Below are 15945 nucleotides of genomic sequence, written 5' to 3' on the forward strand. Positions count from 1 at the left end.
ATACCAAGACAGCCTCTAGTCATCTGGAGAGCATGTATCGAGTCCAGGAGGGGGACATACCATTTCTCCTTCACCAACTAGGATTAAACGCAGTTATTGTGGAGTCAGCTCAGGGATGGTCACAACGGGAGCAGTTCACCTTGATAGATCATGAAAGGCATTGTTTAGATGCAATGCCCAGGAAAAAGTATGTGGTGATGGGACTGGGTCTCCACATATCAAACTATGAGGCCACTGTGAAGCGGTACCAAGTCTTTTGACAGAAAATGGGTGCCCTAGCAAAGTTCCCCCCGAACCAAGATCAGGAGCTCACTAGGGTATTCTAAGCAGAGGCACTCCAGCTGTCCAGCCACTCATCACCACATCGACTGTGACTCCAGGGCACTCAATGCGTACTTTCATATTTCCATCCACCAAGGCTACTGCCACTTCCTAAGGTTCCAAGTTGACACTACTCCTTAAGAATCCTGAGTCCTACCATTCAGACATTCTACAGCCCCAAGAGTATTTATGAAATGTATGGCAGTGGTTTGTGCTTATATTAAGACTGTGGGATGTTCAGATCTTCCCCTACTTGGTTATTAGTCACTCTTCTACAGAAGACCTTTGTGCCATCTAAAAGCTTTGCAATCTGATGCAAAAACTCTGTATTTATGAGCAGAAATCTGTTCTTGTCCCGTCAGACAACACCACAGCAACATTTTATCTAAACAAACAGGGTGGCACTTAATCTGCCTTGCTGGCCCAACTCATGATCTGGATATGGGACTGATGCATCCAGAGGAACGTAACATTGATGGCTGTCCACTTAGCTGGTAATAAAAGCACCACAGCAGATGCCCTCAGCAGAACACCACACCAAATGCACGAGTGGGAGCTTAATCGAGACACTCTGCTAAACATCTTCACAACATGAGCCAGACCATTTGTAGACCGGTTTGCGGTGCAGAAAAATACTGCATGCAAAGTCTTCTACTCCAGAGCTGGGATTGGCCAGGGCTCTCTTGGGGATGCCTTTCTCATCCCATGCACAGGAACTTTGTTCTGCATGTTCCCACATTTGCTTTGATAAATGGAATAATTGTAAAAATCAGATGGGAAAACACAGAATGCTTTCTGAACCCCATGATGGCCCAGACAAGCCTTCTCCCAACTTTTGAACCAGACTTTTCTTCACCTACCGTACAGACCAGACATCATAACCCAGATTTGGGGCAAGGTCTTACACCCAGACATGAAAATGCTCTAACTAACAGCCTGGAAAGTCAATTGGTATCAGACACTATCAACTTGGATCTTCAAATACAGCTTGTGCTCCGTGCAGCTCTCCAGCCAAACACAGGACACTCATAGTCTGCAAAATGGAAGTGTACACCCAAGAACATGCCTTCATTATGTTCCTAGTGCCAATCCACAAAATTCTGGCCTTCTTCTATAGCCTTCATGTTAAAGGACTAAAACCATCACCCATTAAAGTAGACTTGTCTGTCTTCTCCCATCCTCCCTTTAGACATTTCATAAAAGGACTACAAAATCTGGATCCGCCATCTGTTCCATCATGCCCACTTGGGGCCTATCTGTTACTAACAAAACCACCTTCTGAACCACTCAGCACGGTAGATCTCCAGCTCCTCTCCTGGAAGGATGCATTTCTATTAGCTATTACTTGTGCCCAACAAGCAAGCAAGTTATGCGCTCTATGGATAGACCTCCCATTTCTTACATTTCATAAAGATAAGGCGGTTCTCCAACTCGACCACACATTTCTTCCAGGAGTCTCTTCACAGTTTCATTTCAATCAAGACATTAATGCTATCAGTCTTCTTTCCAGCCCCATCAACTCCCATTGAGTCCACATTGCGCACACACTTGATGTTTGGAGGGCACTAGCCTTGTACAGGTCGCACACCAAATCGACACGCCATGCCAAAGGTGAGCCTCAGTGACTTGCCCGTTGGGTCATATAGACAATTAAATTGGTGTACCGGTTGGCGCACCTACAGTTGCCAGACCAACCCGAAGCACACTCAACAAGAGCTATGACAACATGCGCCCATAGGCCTACATTCAGCTTTCCCCTATAAGACCTCTGCAAGGCAGCAGCCTGATCTATGCCATCAGCGTTTGTAGATGTTCAGGCAAGATAGGACTGCTCCCTTCAGCCTTGCAGTGTTCTCCTCCATTCCCTGATAACAACACCCCCCACCACCCTGCTTGGTAAGATGTTCTGGCCCAGTCTTCAGTTCCGAGGCCAAAATATTGGTCTCCATTTGAACTAGGGAAAATGGTGGGAGCTCTGCCTATTTGCACTAGGTGAAGGGGTGGGACTTCCACCAAAAATTCTAGGCTTAGCTAGGAGAATCTTCTGGAATGACGGCACTGAGCAGGGAAGCACCCATGTGAATGCCCACTCAAAGAACATCAGTTACAGGTAAGCAACCTTACTTTCCTGCCCCTTTTAACAAGTGATGCAAGAAGACAAGATTGCAGTGTGCATGAGCATCCCTCTCCCTGTGTGTGTTGTTCTCTAGGTATGTCTGACCCTAACAGCCAAGCGCATGGCTCGCAAAAATTGTCTCGTGAAGAACTTGGAAGCGGTAGAAACCCTAGGCTCCACCTCTACAATCTGCTCTGACAAAACAGGCACCCTGACTCAGAACCGCATGACGGTTGCTCACATGTGGTTTGACAACCAGATCCATGAAGCTGACACTACAGAAAACCAGAGCGGTAAGCTGCCTGATCTTTCCATTAGAGATAATTATGAATTATGAACCTTCTGTGCCTGGTCAAAATATAAGCCAGCATGGCCCCAAGACACCCTGGGTGTTGCCAGAGTTCCTCATTCTGGCCCCAGTGTGGCCAAAGAAAATACATTCATAGAAATTCTAATCCTGACTGAAATGGAGCATGATGGGTGTCTGTCAGCTATATGCTACAGTCTCAGTATAACTGGGATGCCTTTTGTAGACAGACTAAAACATTTTTGGATTGTCTCAGTGCATACTGGGATGTGGGAGTAATAGTCCACGTGTAATATTCTCAGAAGCCTCTGCTTCAGTTACTGCGGAGTGCTGTGATGGGCCAGAACCTGCCAACATTCACTTTAGTGTCGTGTGGTGCAGCTGCTAATTCTCAAATCCTTTAAATGTCGGCAGGGAATTGTTCACAGTAGCAGTGGGCATGAGTTTCTGCTTCCTGTCAAACAAGGGAGTAGAGCAAAACAAGCGAATCCAGGTTTGATTCTGAACATGGAACTCTGTTGCTTTTCCCCAAGGTGCCTCTTTTGACAAGACATCTCCCACATGGGCTGCTTTAGCCAGAGTCGCAGGACTTTGCAACCGGGCAGTGTTTCAGGCTAACCAAGAAAATGTTCCCATTCTGAAGGTGAGCTACTGTATGACTAAGTTACCAGAGCTGCCCATCTACCTAGCATATCTTGACCGTTTGGTCGAGTGTGAAGCATTGCAAGAAGAAAGCCACATGGGGAAAAACAGGCCTTTGCTGATGGCAAAGGCAGTGCAGCTAATTCACCCTCTGCCTTCCCACAAATAACACAGTAGAAAACATGCTAGAGGAGTGAATATGTGTATTCCAGTAGTAAAAGAGCCTTGTATGAGCTGAGGAGGCTTGTAGAACTTGTGCTCATCAAACTGATCACAAGCCAGCTGCCATGGAGCATCTTCAGATTGTCTTTCGTAGGCGAGCAGCAAAGTCAGGGCATACATGGCTGCTTGACTGCATTAAATTGGTGGGTTGGCAATTCTGCAGACTTGGCCTTAAGCATAAAAGCAGAAATTGAATGTAAATCAGTTGTACATGAAACACTGTATACACATGACTTCTAAGTCACTAGCACATGAATTGCTCTTTGACTTACTCCCCAGTATATTTAATTCATCTCCATGATGAACAACATTTTATACTTAATATATTGTTGCACTGTTGCAGATTTATTTGTTTATGTGGATTTCCTCCTAAAATATGCTTATTTTTGCCTGGAAAGAAGTGATGAGGCAGATTTATCTTCAAAAGTTTTAACGTATTAGTTATTTCATTTCTGTATCGCTCCATTAGTCAAAGCTCTCTGGGCCATTTCTGGCAGTATATAAAACAAAACAATAAAATACAATACAAATAACAAACAGTAATGTTGAAAGAACTTAAAATTAATTTCAGATAGCTTAAAGTATGGTGAAAATTCAATAAAAAGACCCAGCAAGAAGAAAAATCAGGATAATCCCCTTAGGCCCCTGGAGATCCCTAAAGACTTCCACGTAGAGGGCTGCCTTGACCTGGTGTTGAAAAGATCGCAAATTTTGGCACCAGGCAGGCCATAGCAGGGAGGTTGTTCCAAAGATGGAGGTGTGGGCACCATTCGGATTCTTACTCTGAATCACTGTTGTGTTTGTTAGAGGGCAGTGGCAGGTGATGCCTCTGAATCAGCACTCCTGAAATGCATTGAACTCTGCTGTGGATCTGTCAAGGACCTGAGGGAGAAGAACCCCAAGGTGGTGGAGATACCATTCAACTCTACCAACAAATACCAAGTAAGACATGTGTGCTGTGCTTTGCATTAATATACTTCTCATCTTTCATATTGGGCTAGTTCGGTTTTTGTTTTATCCTGATGGATTTGCATTCCCTGCCAGTCTAATTCTTACTTTGTGTGTCAGAACTTTGGGGGTGGGTGAAGGCTGAGTAAAAATTTCAGTGAGCATTCCACTCCAGCCATATATATAGATGGAACGTCATCCAAAAAACATGTTTTCTAACGTTATTCAAAAAATGCAGCTGTCAATCCACAAGAATGCAAACCCAGCAGAATCACGGTACCTGCTTGTGATGAAAGGAGCCCCAGAGAGAATCCTAGACCGCTGCAGCACCATCCTGATCCACGGAAAAGAGCAACCCTTAGACGAAGAGGCCAGAGAAGCATTTCAGAATGCCTACCTTGAATTAGGTGGCCTGGGAGAGAGAGTACTGGGTAAGAGGAAAACTGTTGGACTAGTTTTTTTTGTTAATGTACATGCTTGATAGACAAGCAAGGAGCACAGCCAAGAAGTTACCTGATATGCTTGCAGAAAAATGAGCTAAGTGGAGCAATATAAGTTGGGTTCAGTCGTTTTTCACACTCTGTAACTTAAAGAAAATGTTGCTAAGGATTTCTCATAACATTCTAACCTTCACTGCAGTCTCATGAATCATACTTTCCATTGGCTTCTCAGTGTCAACTTCTCCAGGGTCTTCACAAATGTAGCTGTGCAGCTTCACAATCAAAATAGTCCCACTGAGCAACTCTTCCCTAATACATGAGATAATTTGGATTGTATGTGTTGCAGGCTTTTGCCACTTGGCCCTGCCAGACGAACATTTCCCCGAAGGCTTCCAGTTTGATACAGATGATGTAAACTTCCCAGTGGACAAGCTCTGTTTTGTTGGATTGATTTCTATGATTGACCCTCCTCGTGCTGCTGTGCCTGATGCTGTTGGCAAATGCAGAAGTGCTGGAATAAAGGTAACACTGCTGTACCAGCCCAGCCCTCCAAACATTCAGCCTGAGCTATCTGTGATTGTTGTACTGAGGAATAAAAGGAAGCCACTGAATTTCAAGGTTTGCCTGCAAGGGACGTGGCAGCAGCCAAGATGCAGAGACCAGCAAAAGCTGTAAGCTGCTTTTTCTTCTCAGAAGGAAGCCACACAGATAATCTTGATGCTCTGTCTCCCTTGGATCTAATGCACAGCAATGACAACTCTTCTGTCTCCACCCAAGGGCAAGTGGCACTTTGAAAAGTCAGGTGCAGCTTCCACTACTGCAGACTGATGTGGCTTTGTTTTACCTTGCAGGTTATTATGGTGACGGGAGACCATCCCATCACGGCTAAAGCCATTGCCAAAGGAGTTGGCATCATTTCTGAGGGCAACGAGACTGTGGAAGATATTGCTCTTCGCCTTAACATTCCTGTCAACCAGGTCAACCCCAGGTACAGAGAAGCAGCATTGTGACTCAAATCAGAAAGTGGGGCTTGTCTAGGTGATTGGGGGAGCCTGTTACTTCTCTGCTAAATTCTAACATTTAGCAGCAGTTGGAAGATGCTATCCAGGTAAAGAGAAGACAGGAACAAACCAAGCTTGTGTAAATGGTGTGCTTCTGTTTGAGAGCTGGCTGCATCCATTTTGCTCAATCATTTTTCAGTGGACAGCCCCCTAAGTTCACGTTTCTTGAGCTTTTCAGCAGCCTTCACTGTCTGAGAGTCTGAAATAACAGCAGGCACTCCATCTTTGTTGCCCTACAAGAAGGAAGTGCGCCTCCATTGAGGTGAAGAGTTGGAGTAATATTCTTCAGTTCTCAAGCCACCTTCTTTCAAATTTCAGGGATGCAAAAGCATGTGTGATTCATGGCTCTGACTTGAAGGACATGAGCAGTGAGCAGCTAGACGATATCCTGAAGCATCATACAGAAATAGTCTTTGCCAGAACTTCTCCTCAGCAGAAGCTTATCATTGTGGAAGGCTGCCAACGGCAGGTAAGCAGAGGGATCCCTGCAATGTGATAGAGCTGTGGCAGAGATGTTGGAGCACATCTAGCGCAAGCCACTGCTCAGACACAGCATCTGCAATGCAACTGTATTTTCCTTTGCAGATGGGTGTTTGGCCTCTGCCTGAGTAACTCCAATCAGGGCAGTCTCTTCACTGTCCAGCAGCTCCTACCATTCTGACATTTCTCTTAACATTTAGCCAAAACCTGCTTCTCTGCTGCATCCAAGCATTTGGAATATGCAGTTTTCACTAGCAAGATGATAACTATGCAGTACACAACTGGACTGTCTAGACATGGTTTATTTCTGCATTTATCTGCATTAGTACTTGATGCATCACTGCTCTGCAGTTCTGTATCAAGCCTTATCTAGTCTACTTCAGTTTGCTTGGACTGGTAACATCCCCCTAGCTCTTCCCTCCATGATGTGTGAGATTGTCTAGCTGCTGGTGTAACTTGGAACATCTGCATACAAATGAAGCACTCTGACAGTGAGCTTTGGTTCTTCTATGGAGAGGAATAGAGGGCTTTGGCACATTGTGCAGTTTGTAGCTGCTATGCAGGTACAGAGTCAGACTTAAAGCTAATGGGTGCAGGTGGTGGGACTGAATCCACTGGGGAAGGAAAGAGCTATTTCAGACTGCCTGAGTAACATGCACAAACCAGCTTCTCTTTTCCTTCCTCTCTTCTTTCCAGGGTGCTATTGTAGCTGTCACAGGTGATGGTGTGAATGATTCTCCTGCTCTGAAGAAGGCAGACATTGGGGTTGCTATGGGTATTGCTGGGTCAGATGTCTCCAAACAAGCAGCTGACATGATTCTGCTGGATGACAACTTTGCCTCTATTGTTACTGGGGTTGAAGAGGGTGAGTTCCCATTTCCTCTTGGTCACATTGGTGTTCCCAGAATACCAAGGAGAAAATTGCTTCTGTTTCCTTCCCTACTCTCTATGACAGATTGTAGGTGTCCATTAACTTTTTGTGTGTAAATCTGCACACACGCATATCCATACATATGGAAAGCATCCTGGTTCAGTCCTTAGAAACTAATGTTGTCTACTATAGAACATCAACATTTAGTTAGTACCTATTCCCTGCATTTAATTTATTTGAAATTTCATCTGGCTTAAATATGCTTTGCTTTAATGATTTCTTTCCTTTCAATATCAGTCTGGACTGACAGATTGACTGATTTGTATGGAAAGTAGAAAGTGAGGGTTGGCCTTGCATATGTGGTAGTCTATCCTCATGTCACAGAAATCTTAGTGGGTTTTTATTTCTTTAAAAAGAGTGTTCTTTTCTCTTAGGTCGTCTGATTTTTGATAACCTGAAGAAATCAATTGCTTATACCTTGACCAGTAACATCCCTGAGATCACACCTTTCCTCATCTTTATAATTGCCAACATCCCTCTACCACTTGGGACAGTCACCATCTTGTGCATCGACTTGGGCACTGACATGGTTAGTAAGGCAATCTAGAGGTTTTTATTTCTATGCTAACTTAATTGCCCAGGCGTCCCCTGAAGCCTGAGGCACGTGTGTTCAAGGTTCTTCAAGTGCTTGCTGGGCAACCAAGTTTTTCTCTCTTGTTGAGGGGGTAGCAGTGGAGACGTCAGGAAATGCAGCATGTGGGTGGTATCTGATCATACAACATCTCTTTCCCATTTGAAAGGTTCCTGCCATCTCTCTGGCATATGAGCAAGCAGAAAGTGACATCATGAAGCGACAGCCCAGGAATCCCAAGACAGACAAACTCGTAAATGAAAGGCTAATCAGCATGGCTTATGGGCAGATTGGTAAGTGTACACACACCTCTCTTCAGTGAACAGATGTGGGTGTGTTAGAACTGGGAATTTTGCCTGCTATGTTGGGGAGGCCAGCCTTTTAAAACATGCGGGCTACATTCCTTCAAGGGAAGGTAGACTTGGGTGGAGCAAAAGCCAAAAGTGAGCATAAATACACCTTTCTATCTATTCACCCCCCCCCCCAAGTTCACATATATCCATATGCTCACTCACTCATGCACAGTCATTTATACCTCCTCCTCCTTTTCCTCCCCAGTAACTGTAGAAAAAAGATTGTTCCTATGCCTTACAGTGCTGCAATTTTCAAAGAGTTGCCGGTGCAGAGGGAGGGGAGAGGTTCCATTTTGCAGACACAGAAGGCCTTGAGTCCAGTCCTTGGCATTTCTATGTGGGGGGGCAGGGGAGAAGCCCCAACCTAAAATGTAGGCGACTGCTGCTGCCAGTCAGCATGGAAAGCCATAGGCTAGTAGACCAGTGCTCTTACTTGGTGTAAGGCAGTTTCCTTTGTTCCCACATATTGGGCCCACCCAACACATTGGTTTAGTGTCGGTCTCGCTGCTATCAGGGAAGCGTGGGTCCTTTACATAGCATTCTGGAGGCATTTTTCCAGCCCGTGAGGTTCAGCACAGCTGCTCTTCTCCTCATCTTGGGCCTGCTGTGCCGAACCTCAGAGATACTCAGAAAGTAGCATAAAGAGTGGCCATTTCTCCAGTGATTCTGGGGCTTGGTGCAATTCCAGAGAGAGCCCTTGCCCTTTCTTTGGGTTCTGGAGAAGGTGTGGGCTTTTGCTCTCCTTGGTGTTAAAATGTTGGAACCCTGTTCCAAATATCAGTGGTTTCAGGACTGAAGTTGGCAAGTAGAAGGAACAAGTGGGTCTGGAGGGACACAGTGGCTGAAGAAAGACCAGCGAGGGAGGGGGCGGGCTGGCACTGGAGCAAGGACTTTAAAGAAAGCAGCAAAAGAAGAATGGACAAAGGAAGTGTGTTTTGTACATGATTTCCTGGATGGGGGAGCACACCAGGAGTTTTTACACAATAGGTGTGTGTGAGATCCCCCCTAGCATGTTAGAACGCAGAGCTTGGGAAGTGGGCTGCGTCCTGCATTTCTTTGTGCCACTTCCTGATATGTGTTAAAAGAGCAGCGAGATGCTGTGACCTGAGAATTGACAGGGAGGGGAGGAAGCAAAGGCCTAAAGGAACAGGGGCACAGGAGGGCATAGTTAATGAAGTGAGAGGCCAAACAGGTTGCTGGAATAGCCAGAATTCCTATGTGGGAGCTCAGGAGGGGCAGGCTTGTGGGCTCTTTGTAGGAAGGGAGCAGACAGGCAAGGTATCAAGGAAGCATAAGAACAAGTGGCTCTGGCAGTTTAGGTCTCTAGCAGGTGGGTCCTGGAATGGCCATCTTGTGTCCTGCTTCCAGTATCAGTTACTTTGCAGTAGCCTAATAGAACTATAATGTTTCTGACTGACTGCTGATCTCCAATTACCATACGGTTGAGGAATGCCAATTTAGGAGCAGTTTGTTTCACTGCAAATGCATCTTCCAGCACACAGGAGGAGGCAAGTAGGCTTGGCTGCAATTCAGAAGGTGTGCAGGTTTGTGTGTTATTGCTACATGCTGGAGGAGTACAAGCAATCCCTCAGCTGAGAGCGGGGAATAGCTGATACCGTACCCTTGATGTGCTCTAGTGCAATGGATCGCCACAAAAAAGGCTTACTAGAAATCCGACTACAGCTCCTGTCAGCGGTAGCAGGGAGAGAGCTGGGGCAGACATGTCTTCAGCTGCTTACCTTTACAGGGTCAGCTGAAACACAAAAGTAGCCTCTTGACGGAGTATGAATGTGTATGATTCAAACCTATCTTCTAGCACATATTCAAGGTGAACAAACATTTTCCCCACTTTAGGAATGATTCAAGCACTGGGAGGCTTCTTCACGTATTTTGTGATCCTGGCAGAAAATGGCTTCTTGCCATCATCCTTGTTAGGGATTAGAGTGGCATGGGATGACCGATGGATTAATGATGTGGAAGACAGTTACGGACAACAGTGGGTGAGTTTTGTAGTCACCTAAGTTAACCATTGCAAAGCACTTTAGCCCTATCCTGAAGGTTTTCGGGCAAAAAGAAGCAAACATTAAACCCTTCCTACTTGCTTTCTTTTTCTTAAACTTGCAGACATATGAGCAAAGGAAAATCGTGGAATTCACTTGTCACACATCCTTCTTTGTCAGCATTGTGGTGGTGCAGTGGGCAGACTTGGTTATCTGTAAGACCAGAAGGAATTCTGTCTTTCAGCAAGGAATGAAGTGAGTGGTAGTTTGTCATTCCCTTCCTAAATTGCCTTTGATCCTCCTGGGGGGAAAGCCAAACAGCTGCAATGAAAATGAATGGGCATTCAGATGCTAGAGGTAGTACTTGTGAGGTTTCATGTGAGATGGGGCTGTGCTGCCAGCAACTGTTGTGGGGAAGTGCTTAAGGTCCCAAAAGCTTGTGCTGGCTTCCCACCAGGGAATTCAGAGTAGAGAAGGAAGGTGATTTCCTTCTGGGGATAAGACTTGTTCATTCTTCCATAGGAACAAGATCCTGATATTTGGTCTCTTTGAAGAGACTGCCCTAGCTGCCTTCCTGTCTTACTGCCCTGGAATGGATGTTGCCTTGAGGATGTATCCTCTCAAGTAAGTATGAAGTTGTTGGCTGTCCTGAAATTGATCATTCTTCCTCTGCTGTTGTGGCTGCATAATCTCTACCTCTCAAGTTCTTGAATTCTCTTTCACAGTATGAAGCCGGGCTTACCCTAGGTTGTCTTTTAGTGCTTGCTTTTGAAAACACCAGGCTCTTGCTAAACGGTGGTTACTCCTTACAATAACAGACTGCCACTGAATTTCTTACCTTACAGGCCGACTTGGTGGTTCTGTGCCTTCCCCTACTCTCTTCTCATCTTTGTGTATGATGAAGTAAGAAAACTCATTCTTAGACGTAGCCCAGGAGGTAAGAGTCTATCGTTAATAGCGTTCTTGGAGGTTGTCCCTATATTGTGGTGGTCTACAAGCCCCCCTGCTATCCATTCTGTGGCACACAAGTCTCAGCTAAAATAGCCTTGGGTGTGGTGAATATGGCAGGGCCATGGCTACAGTTAGCATCTTTCATTTAGAGGGTTAATTGGATTGCCATAGATCCTGCTGCTAAGATGGGGGGGAAAACTCAGGGTCTGTGGCCTGGAGCATAGTCGTGAGAGTTAGTAAATATGCAGTATAAATTGCTCAATATGTATCTCATTTTCCCCATGTAGGCTGGGTGGAAAAGGAAACCTACTACTAAACAGTAGTAGTTGGACCAGATTTGGTTGAACTTTGAAACCTTCTTCACCGTGTGAGCTTCTAGAATGCAGGAAGACTTTTGAACCCTTTTTAAAAGGAAGTGAAGAAAGCTAGAAGATCCATGGAAAGGGAGGGGAGATGAAAAAATGGAGTCATTTTTAATGTGCCTCTTAGATTTTTTTGTAAAAAAAACAACAACAGCATTTTATATTTGGACTTTTACAAATAAAGGTGGAACAGCAAGAGGATTTTTGTTTTGCTTATGGTGTTTATGCTCGTGTATGCACGTGTGCCAAACTATTGGGGGCCCATAGAAGGAAATGTTGCAGGAATCTTACTGAAAAGGGGCTTCAGCCAGATGAAGCCAGAGGCAAGGTGGGCCATAGTCACTCAGCTGCCTAAAGCTTCTTCCACAGAAGTGGACTTCACAGGAAGCTTTTCTGACATAGTATGGCCTGCCTTGGTGTATAAGATTATATGCATTTTGGAATCAAGTAGTACTACCCATGTATCAAGATTTATGGTCCTCCAAATATCAGCATGTTAATTGCTTTTTTAGAAGGGGTATACCGTAGATTCCCTCTTAAATGAACATCAGAATTTGATGGATATGGCAGGTGTAATTGCCTAGTAAGGAGCAACTATACTCACAAATTTCATCCGAATTTGATGCACAGAAAAAATGGCTACTCATTGATTTCCAGTGAAGATCAAAATGAGGCCTGAAGATTTGAATTTCTGAACAGAGGTTTTGAACAGAATCTAATCAGGCACCTTCTGAATTATTCTGAGCCAAATTGGGCTGTTTTCTAATTTGTAAACAACAGTCGAAACCCATTTTGTGATTAGTGTGAGCAACTACGAGTTGATGTTCCTTCTGGGCAGGAGACACTGTTGGAGACAAGGAAGCTCCTGGAAATCTTGCAGAAACTCTTCCACATTGTATGAGAAAATCCTGTTTCCTTCATGGATAGGAGCTGTGGAGATGTGGATGTTTTAAAAATGGAGTATTGGAATGGAGATTGTCCTGCAATTCCCCTTTCTCACTTGCATACTGAAGTAGAAACCACTGTCTTGACTGCTGAAGTTGAGAGGCATGGTCATCCTGGAAATCATACTCTTTGACAAAGCCTTCCCCTTGATCTGCAATTGTTGCTTAAGAATCTCTTCCAGTGTTTAGTCCGGGCAGAGTATGCTGCAACACACCCCTCTCTGCTGATTCTCTGATTTAGAGAACTGGCCAGCTGCATTCTAATAGATAGTTGTGCCCTTTGCAACTTTACTTAAAAGGGGAATCTTGGGGGACAGATAATGGGTCATATCCCCCAGATACTTTTCCCTAAGAAAGTAACGTAAGGCATATCTTGACTTTTAAGACTTTTATTTCTCTGGGAGTTATAATGTCATGTGCTAAATTAATCAAATACACCTTGGTTTGCAGTTGTCTTTTAATATTTGCACATTAGGAGTTATATTCACATTCTCATCAAGCAGATAGACATGAACAGAGTTCTTAGATATGTGAAAAGATTGCCATCTGGGATAGATTAAAAAGAGTTGCCATCCTAAATATTACAGTTGTGACAAAGGATGTTGTTACTCCTGATGCAGAATTCCAACATACCTGTGTTAAACCAGTAAAACATTTGTTAGGTGTATCCTTTAGAGATGATATTTTATATGAAGAGTTGCTTCATCCCACACTTTCCTATGGAAGAAATGCTTCTGCTTACATCTGGTGGCAGTGCAACTCTGTTAAACCATGACGACAGGATATTTCCCAAGCTACAAAGGTTGTGCTCGGAGCACCAACTGTCTGCCTGACAGGACTTGTGGGCAATTCATGAGGGAACACACAAAGGAATATTACTGCCTCTATTAAATGGAAGAGCAGGGAACTGCTCTGCTTGGGGCTGTGTGCAGGGGATGTGGAAAAGAACCCCTGTGAACAAAATCACTAGTTACAAACTTGGGCAAGCAGAAGTGATTCAGCAGAGATACTTAAGAGAAATTGGTCAACGTTTTGCTGTACTGGAATCAATATGGATTGTGTTAACCATAGATACCCTAAGTAAACCATAAGATAGGATTATAAACGTATAAGGAAAATATTACATGAAATATTCCACTAATGAAATGAATACTTTCAAGCATTTGATTCTGTTCCATATAATCATGTAACACTGTAAATTCTAACTTGTGTGTAAGAAATGAAATTTAAAAGTTGCCTTTCTGTATTTAAAAAAAATTAAGACACTGCAGTGGACTCCAGGGGAGCAAGCAGTAAAGTTATGCAGAGTTCAAGAAAGCCAGCCCTTCAGCTAAGCTTAAAACTTCCTTAATGCTCCTTGGCAACTCACCCTCACCAGGAAGTCGGCTCCTCCATCCTGCACTTATTGAAGCTTCTAAACTACCTCCCATGGAAACAAAAAGGGATTAAAGGAATGGCAGCTAATAATGCCCAACTCAAATTCAGGCCCTTGGCAGATAACACCTGCTTCGTGGTTAACTTAAGTCCACCTTTTCTTGCAGGCAACCTTTGGGCAACATTGAGGGTAAAGGGCCTCCAACAAACATGCACTACCCGTCTAAGGTTAAGTGCAAACTTGTTTCTCTCCTGACCTGTGTGTAGTACTTACCTTACAACAAACACAATTCCCCCTTCTTAGAATCTGATCTCTGTGGTGGCACTGGAGCTCTTGAATTACTAAGCCCTGTCGGGTTGAGTTTCCAAGCCACCTTGAGCTACCTTGTGAATTACCCTCACCAGTTTTGAGATGGCCCTCTGAGCAAAAGAAGAGTCGGTTCTGCACGGCCGTTCTGCTTGCAGCTGGCCGTTTTTCTTTCTCTGCTGGTGGTGATCCATCCCACACCAAGTGAGCACAATGTACCATTTTTCCAAGCTTTGCAAACCTGCAGCAAATGAGTTGAAAAGTGCCTTATTCTCACAGTATAGCCAGTAGCCAACAGGCCTGCTTGCCATGAGTACTTCAGTGGCAGGGTGTCTTAAGAGGCTGAAGGATGCAGTTTTGTGCATTTTTTAAATATTGCATCTTTACTCATCTGCACAGGGACTGACCTGTTTGTCCTATGATGTGTGCCTCATCATCGAATTGTTGGCAAATGGTGCCATGCATTCATGCTCCCTAGATAACAGTCTGACCACCACTTATTTTAAGCTGGCCATCTTGAACCAACTAATTTCAAAGACAGATTTCTACATGAAATACTTGAGCTGCAATTCATCAAGAGGTTAACTCTTCTCTCTGGTGGCTTAAATAGGATCAAAGATTCCAGTCAGCTCACCAGTGCAAGAGGGCCACAATTGTTTTGTGAATGGCCATTGCAAATAGGATTATTACCCATGGCTGTACTTTCAACATTCAGTTTCCTTTGACCTTACTGTTGACAAAACCTTCCCCCCCTTCCAAGCCATTCCATGATAACAGTTCATGCATCTGATGAAGTGGACTGAAGTCCAAGAAAGTGTATGCCATAATAAATTTGCAAATCTTTTTGCATTAACAGCTACCGCTGTGCAAATTATTTTAAATAGTACCTAGTATTATCCATAAGATACGTGGTCATATCGTTTATCCACATTCTCAGCTGCTGCTGCTTCACAAATTTAGGAGTAAACTTAAAAGCATTTTGTAATCATTTTACATAAGATAAGGCCACAATTCTGTGCACACTTTGAATGAAATTAGAATGTACTTTGGGGCAAACATGCATAGTATGGGGTTGTAAGATTTGCTACTACTGACATTTAATTTGGTTTGCTTATTGTTTGATGCTTCTTTCTATGTCCATAGGCAATTACTTTCCTCTGGAATAGATACTGAGGTTAGAGCACTTTTGAAAACATTTAAATCAAAATTCTGCACCATGAAAAGCTGGATTCTTGCTTGTATTTATTATGCAAGTTAAACAAATTTGTACAGAGCTATTTATTTTGCATAACAAATCTTGCTTCTTTTCTTGAAAAGGATTGAGAAGTTAATTATACAGTACACTAAAAACTACCAAACCTTCCAGTGAGTCCCTGTCAGCTTTCATGACTTAATTTCCCAGACACTTTCAAGCCTATCTTTATAGGTTTATGATAAGCCCTTTTTAAAAACAAACTAAAAATGGTAGGGAAATGGTCAGGACAGTGAAGTGCATGTACTGCACAAGAAGCTGGCCATTTAAATGTAAGTGTCTTGCTCATCAGCGATGGCATGTATTTTGTTATTTGAAAGCACGTACTGCTCTGCGCCCACCTTTCTGAAAGAAAGTATAATT

The 15945-nt window shown here is 43.9% G+C and overlaps 1 protein-coding gene across 1 annotated transcript in view; it reads left to right on the forward strand.

Moving 5' to 3' along the window:
- Positions 1-11906, forward strand: part of ATP1A1 (ATPase Na+/K+ transporting subunit alpha 1) — a 35399-nt gene extending 23493 nt beyond the window's left edge. The window contains exons 9-23 of the mRNA XM_044452482.1: positions 2532-2730; positions 3278-3387; positions 4416-4550; positions 4795-4987; positions 5343-5518; positions 5848-5984; positions 6376-6526; positions 7234-7402; positions 7843-7997; positions 8209-8332; positions 10247-10392; positions 10517-10647; positions 10915-11016; positions 11238-11329; positions 11631-11906. Of these exons, the coding sequence (XP_044308417.1) occupies positions 2532-2730; positions 3278-3387; positions 4416-4550; positions 4795-4987; positions 5343-5518; positions 5848-5984; positions 6376-6526; positions 7234-7402; positions 7843-7997; positions 8209-8332; positions 10247-10392; positions 10517-10647; positions 10915-11016; positions 11238-11329; positions 11631-11659 (2049 nt within the window). The 3' untranslated portion in view covers positions 11660-11906. The remainder of the gene's footprint in view (positions 1-2531; positions 2731-3277; positions 3388-4415; positions 4551-4794; positions 4988-5342; positions 5519-5847; positions 5985-6375; positions 6527-7233; positions 7403-7842; positions 7998-8208; positions 8333-10246; positions 10393-10516; positions 10648-10914; positions 11017-11237; positions 11330-11630) is intronic.
- The last annotated feature ends 4039 nt before the right edge of the window (positions 11907-15945 follow it).

The sequence above is a fragment of the Varanus komodoensis genome, unplaced genomic scaffold (assembly GCF_004798865.1).
Source record: "Varanus komodoensis strain SLA01 unplaced genomic scaffold, ASM479886v1 scaffold72, whole genome shotgun sequence".
NCBI classification, from domain to species: domain Eukaryota; kingdom Metazoa; phylum Chordata; class Lepidosauria; order Squamata; family Varanidae; genus Varanus; species Varanus komodoensis.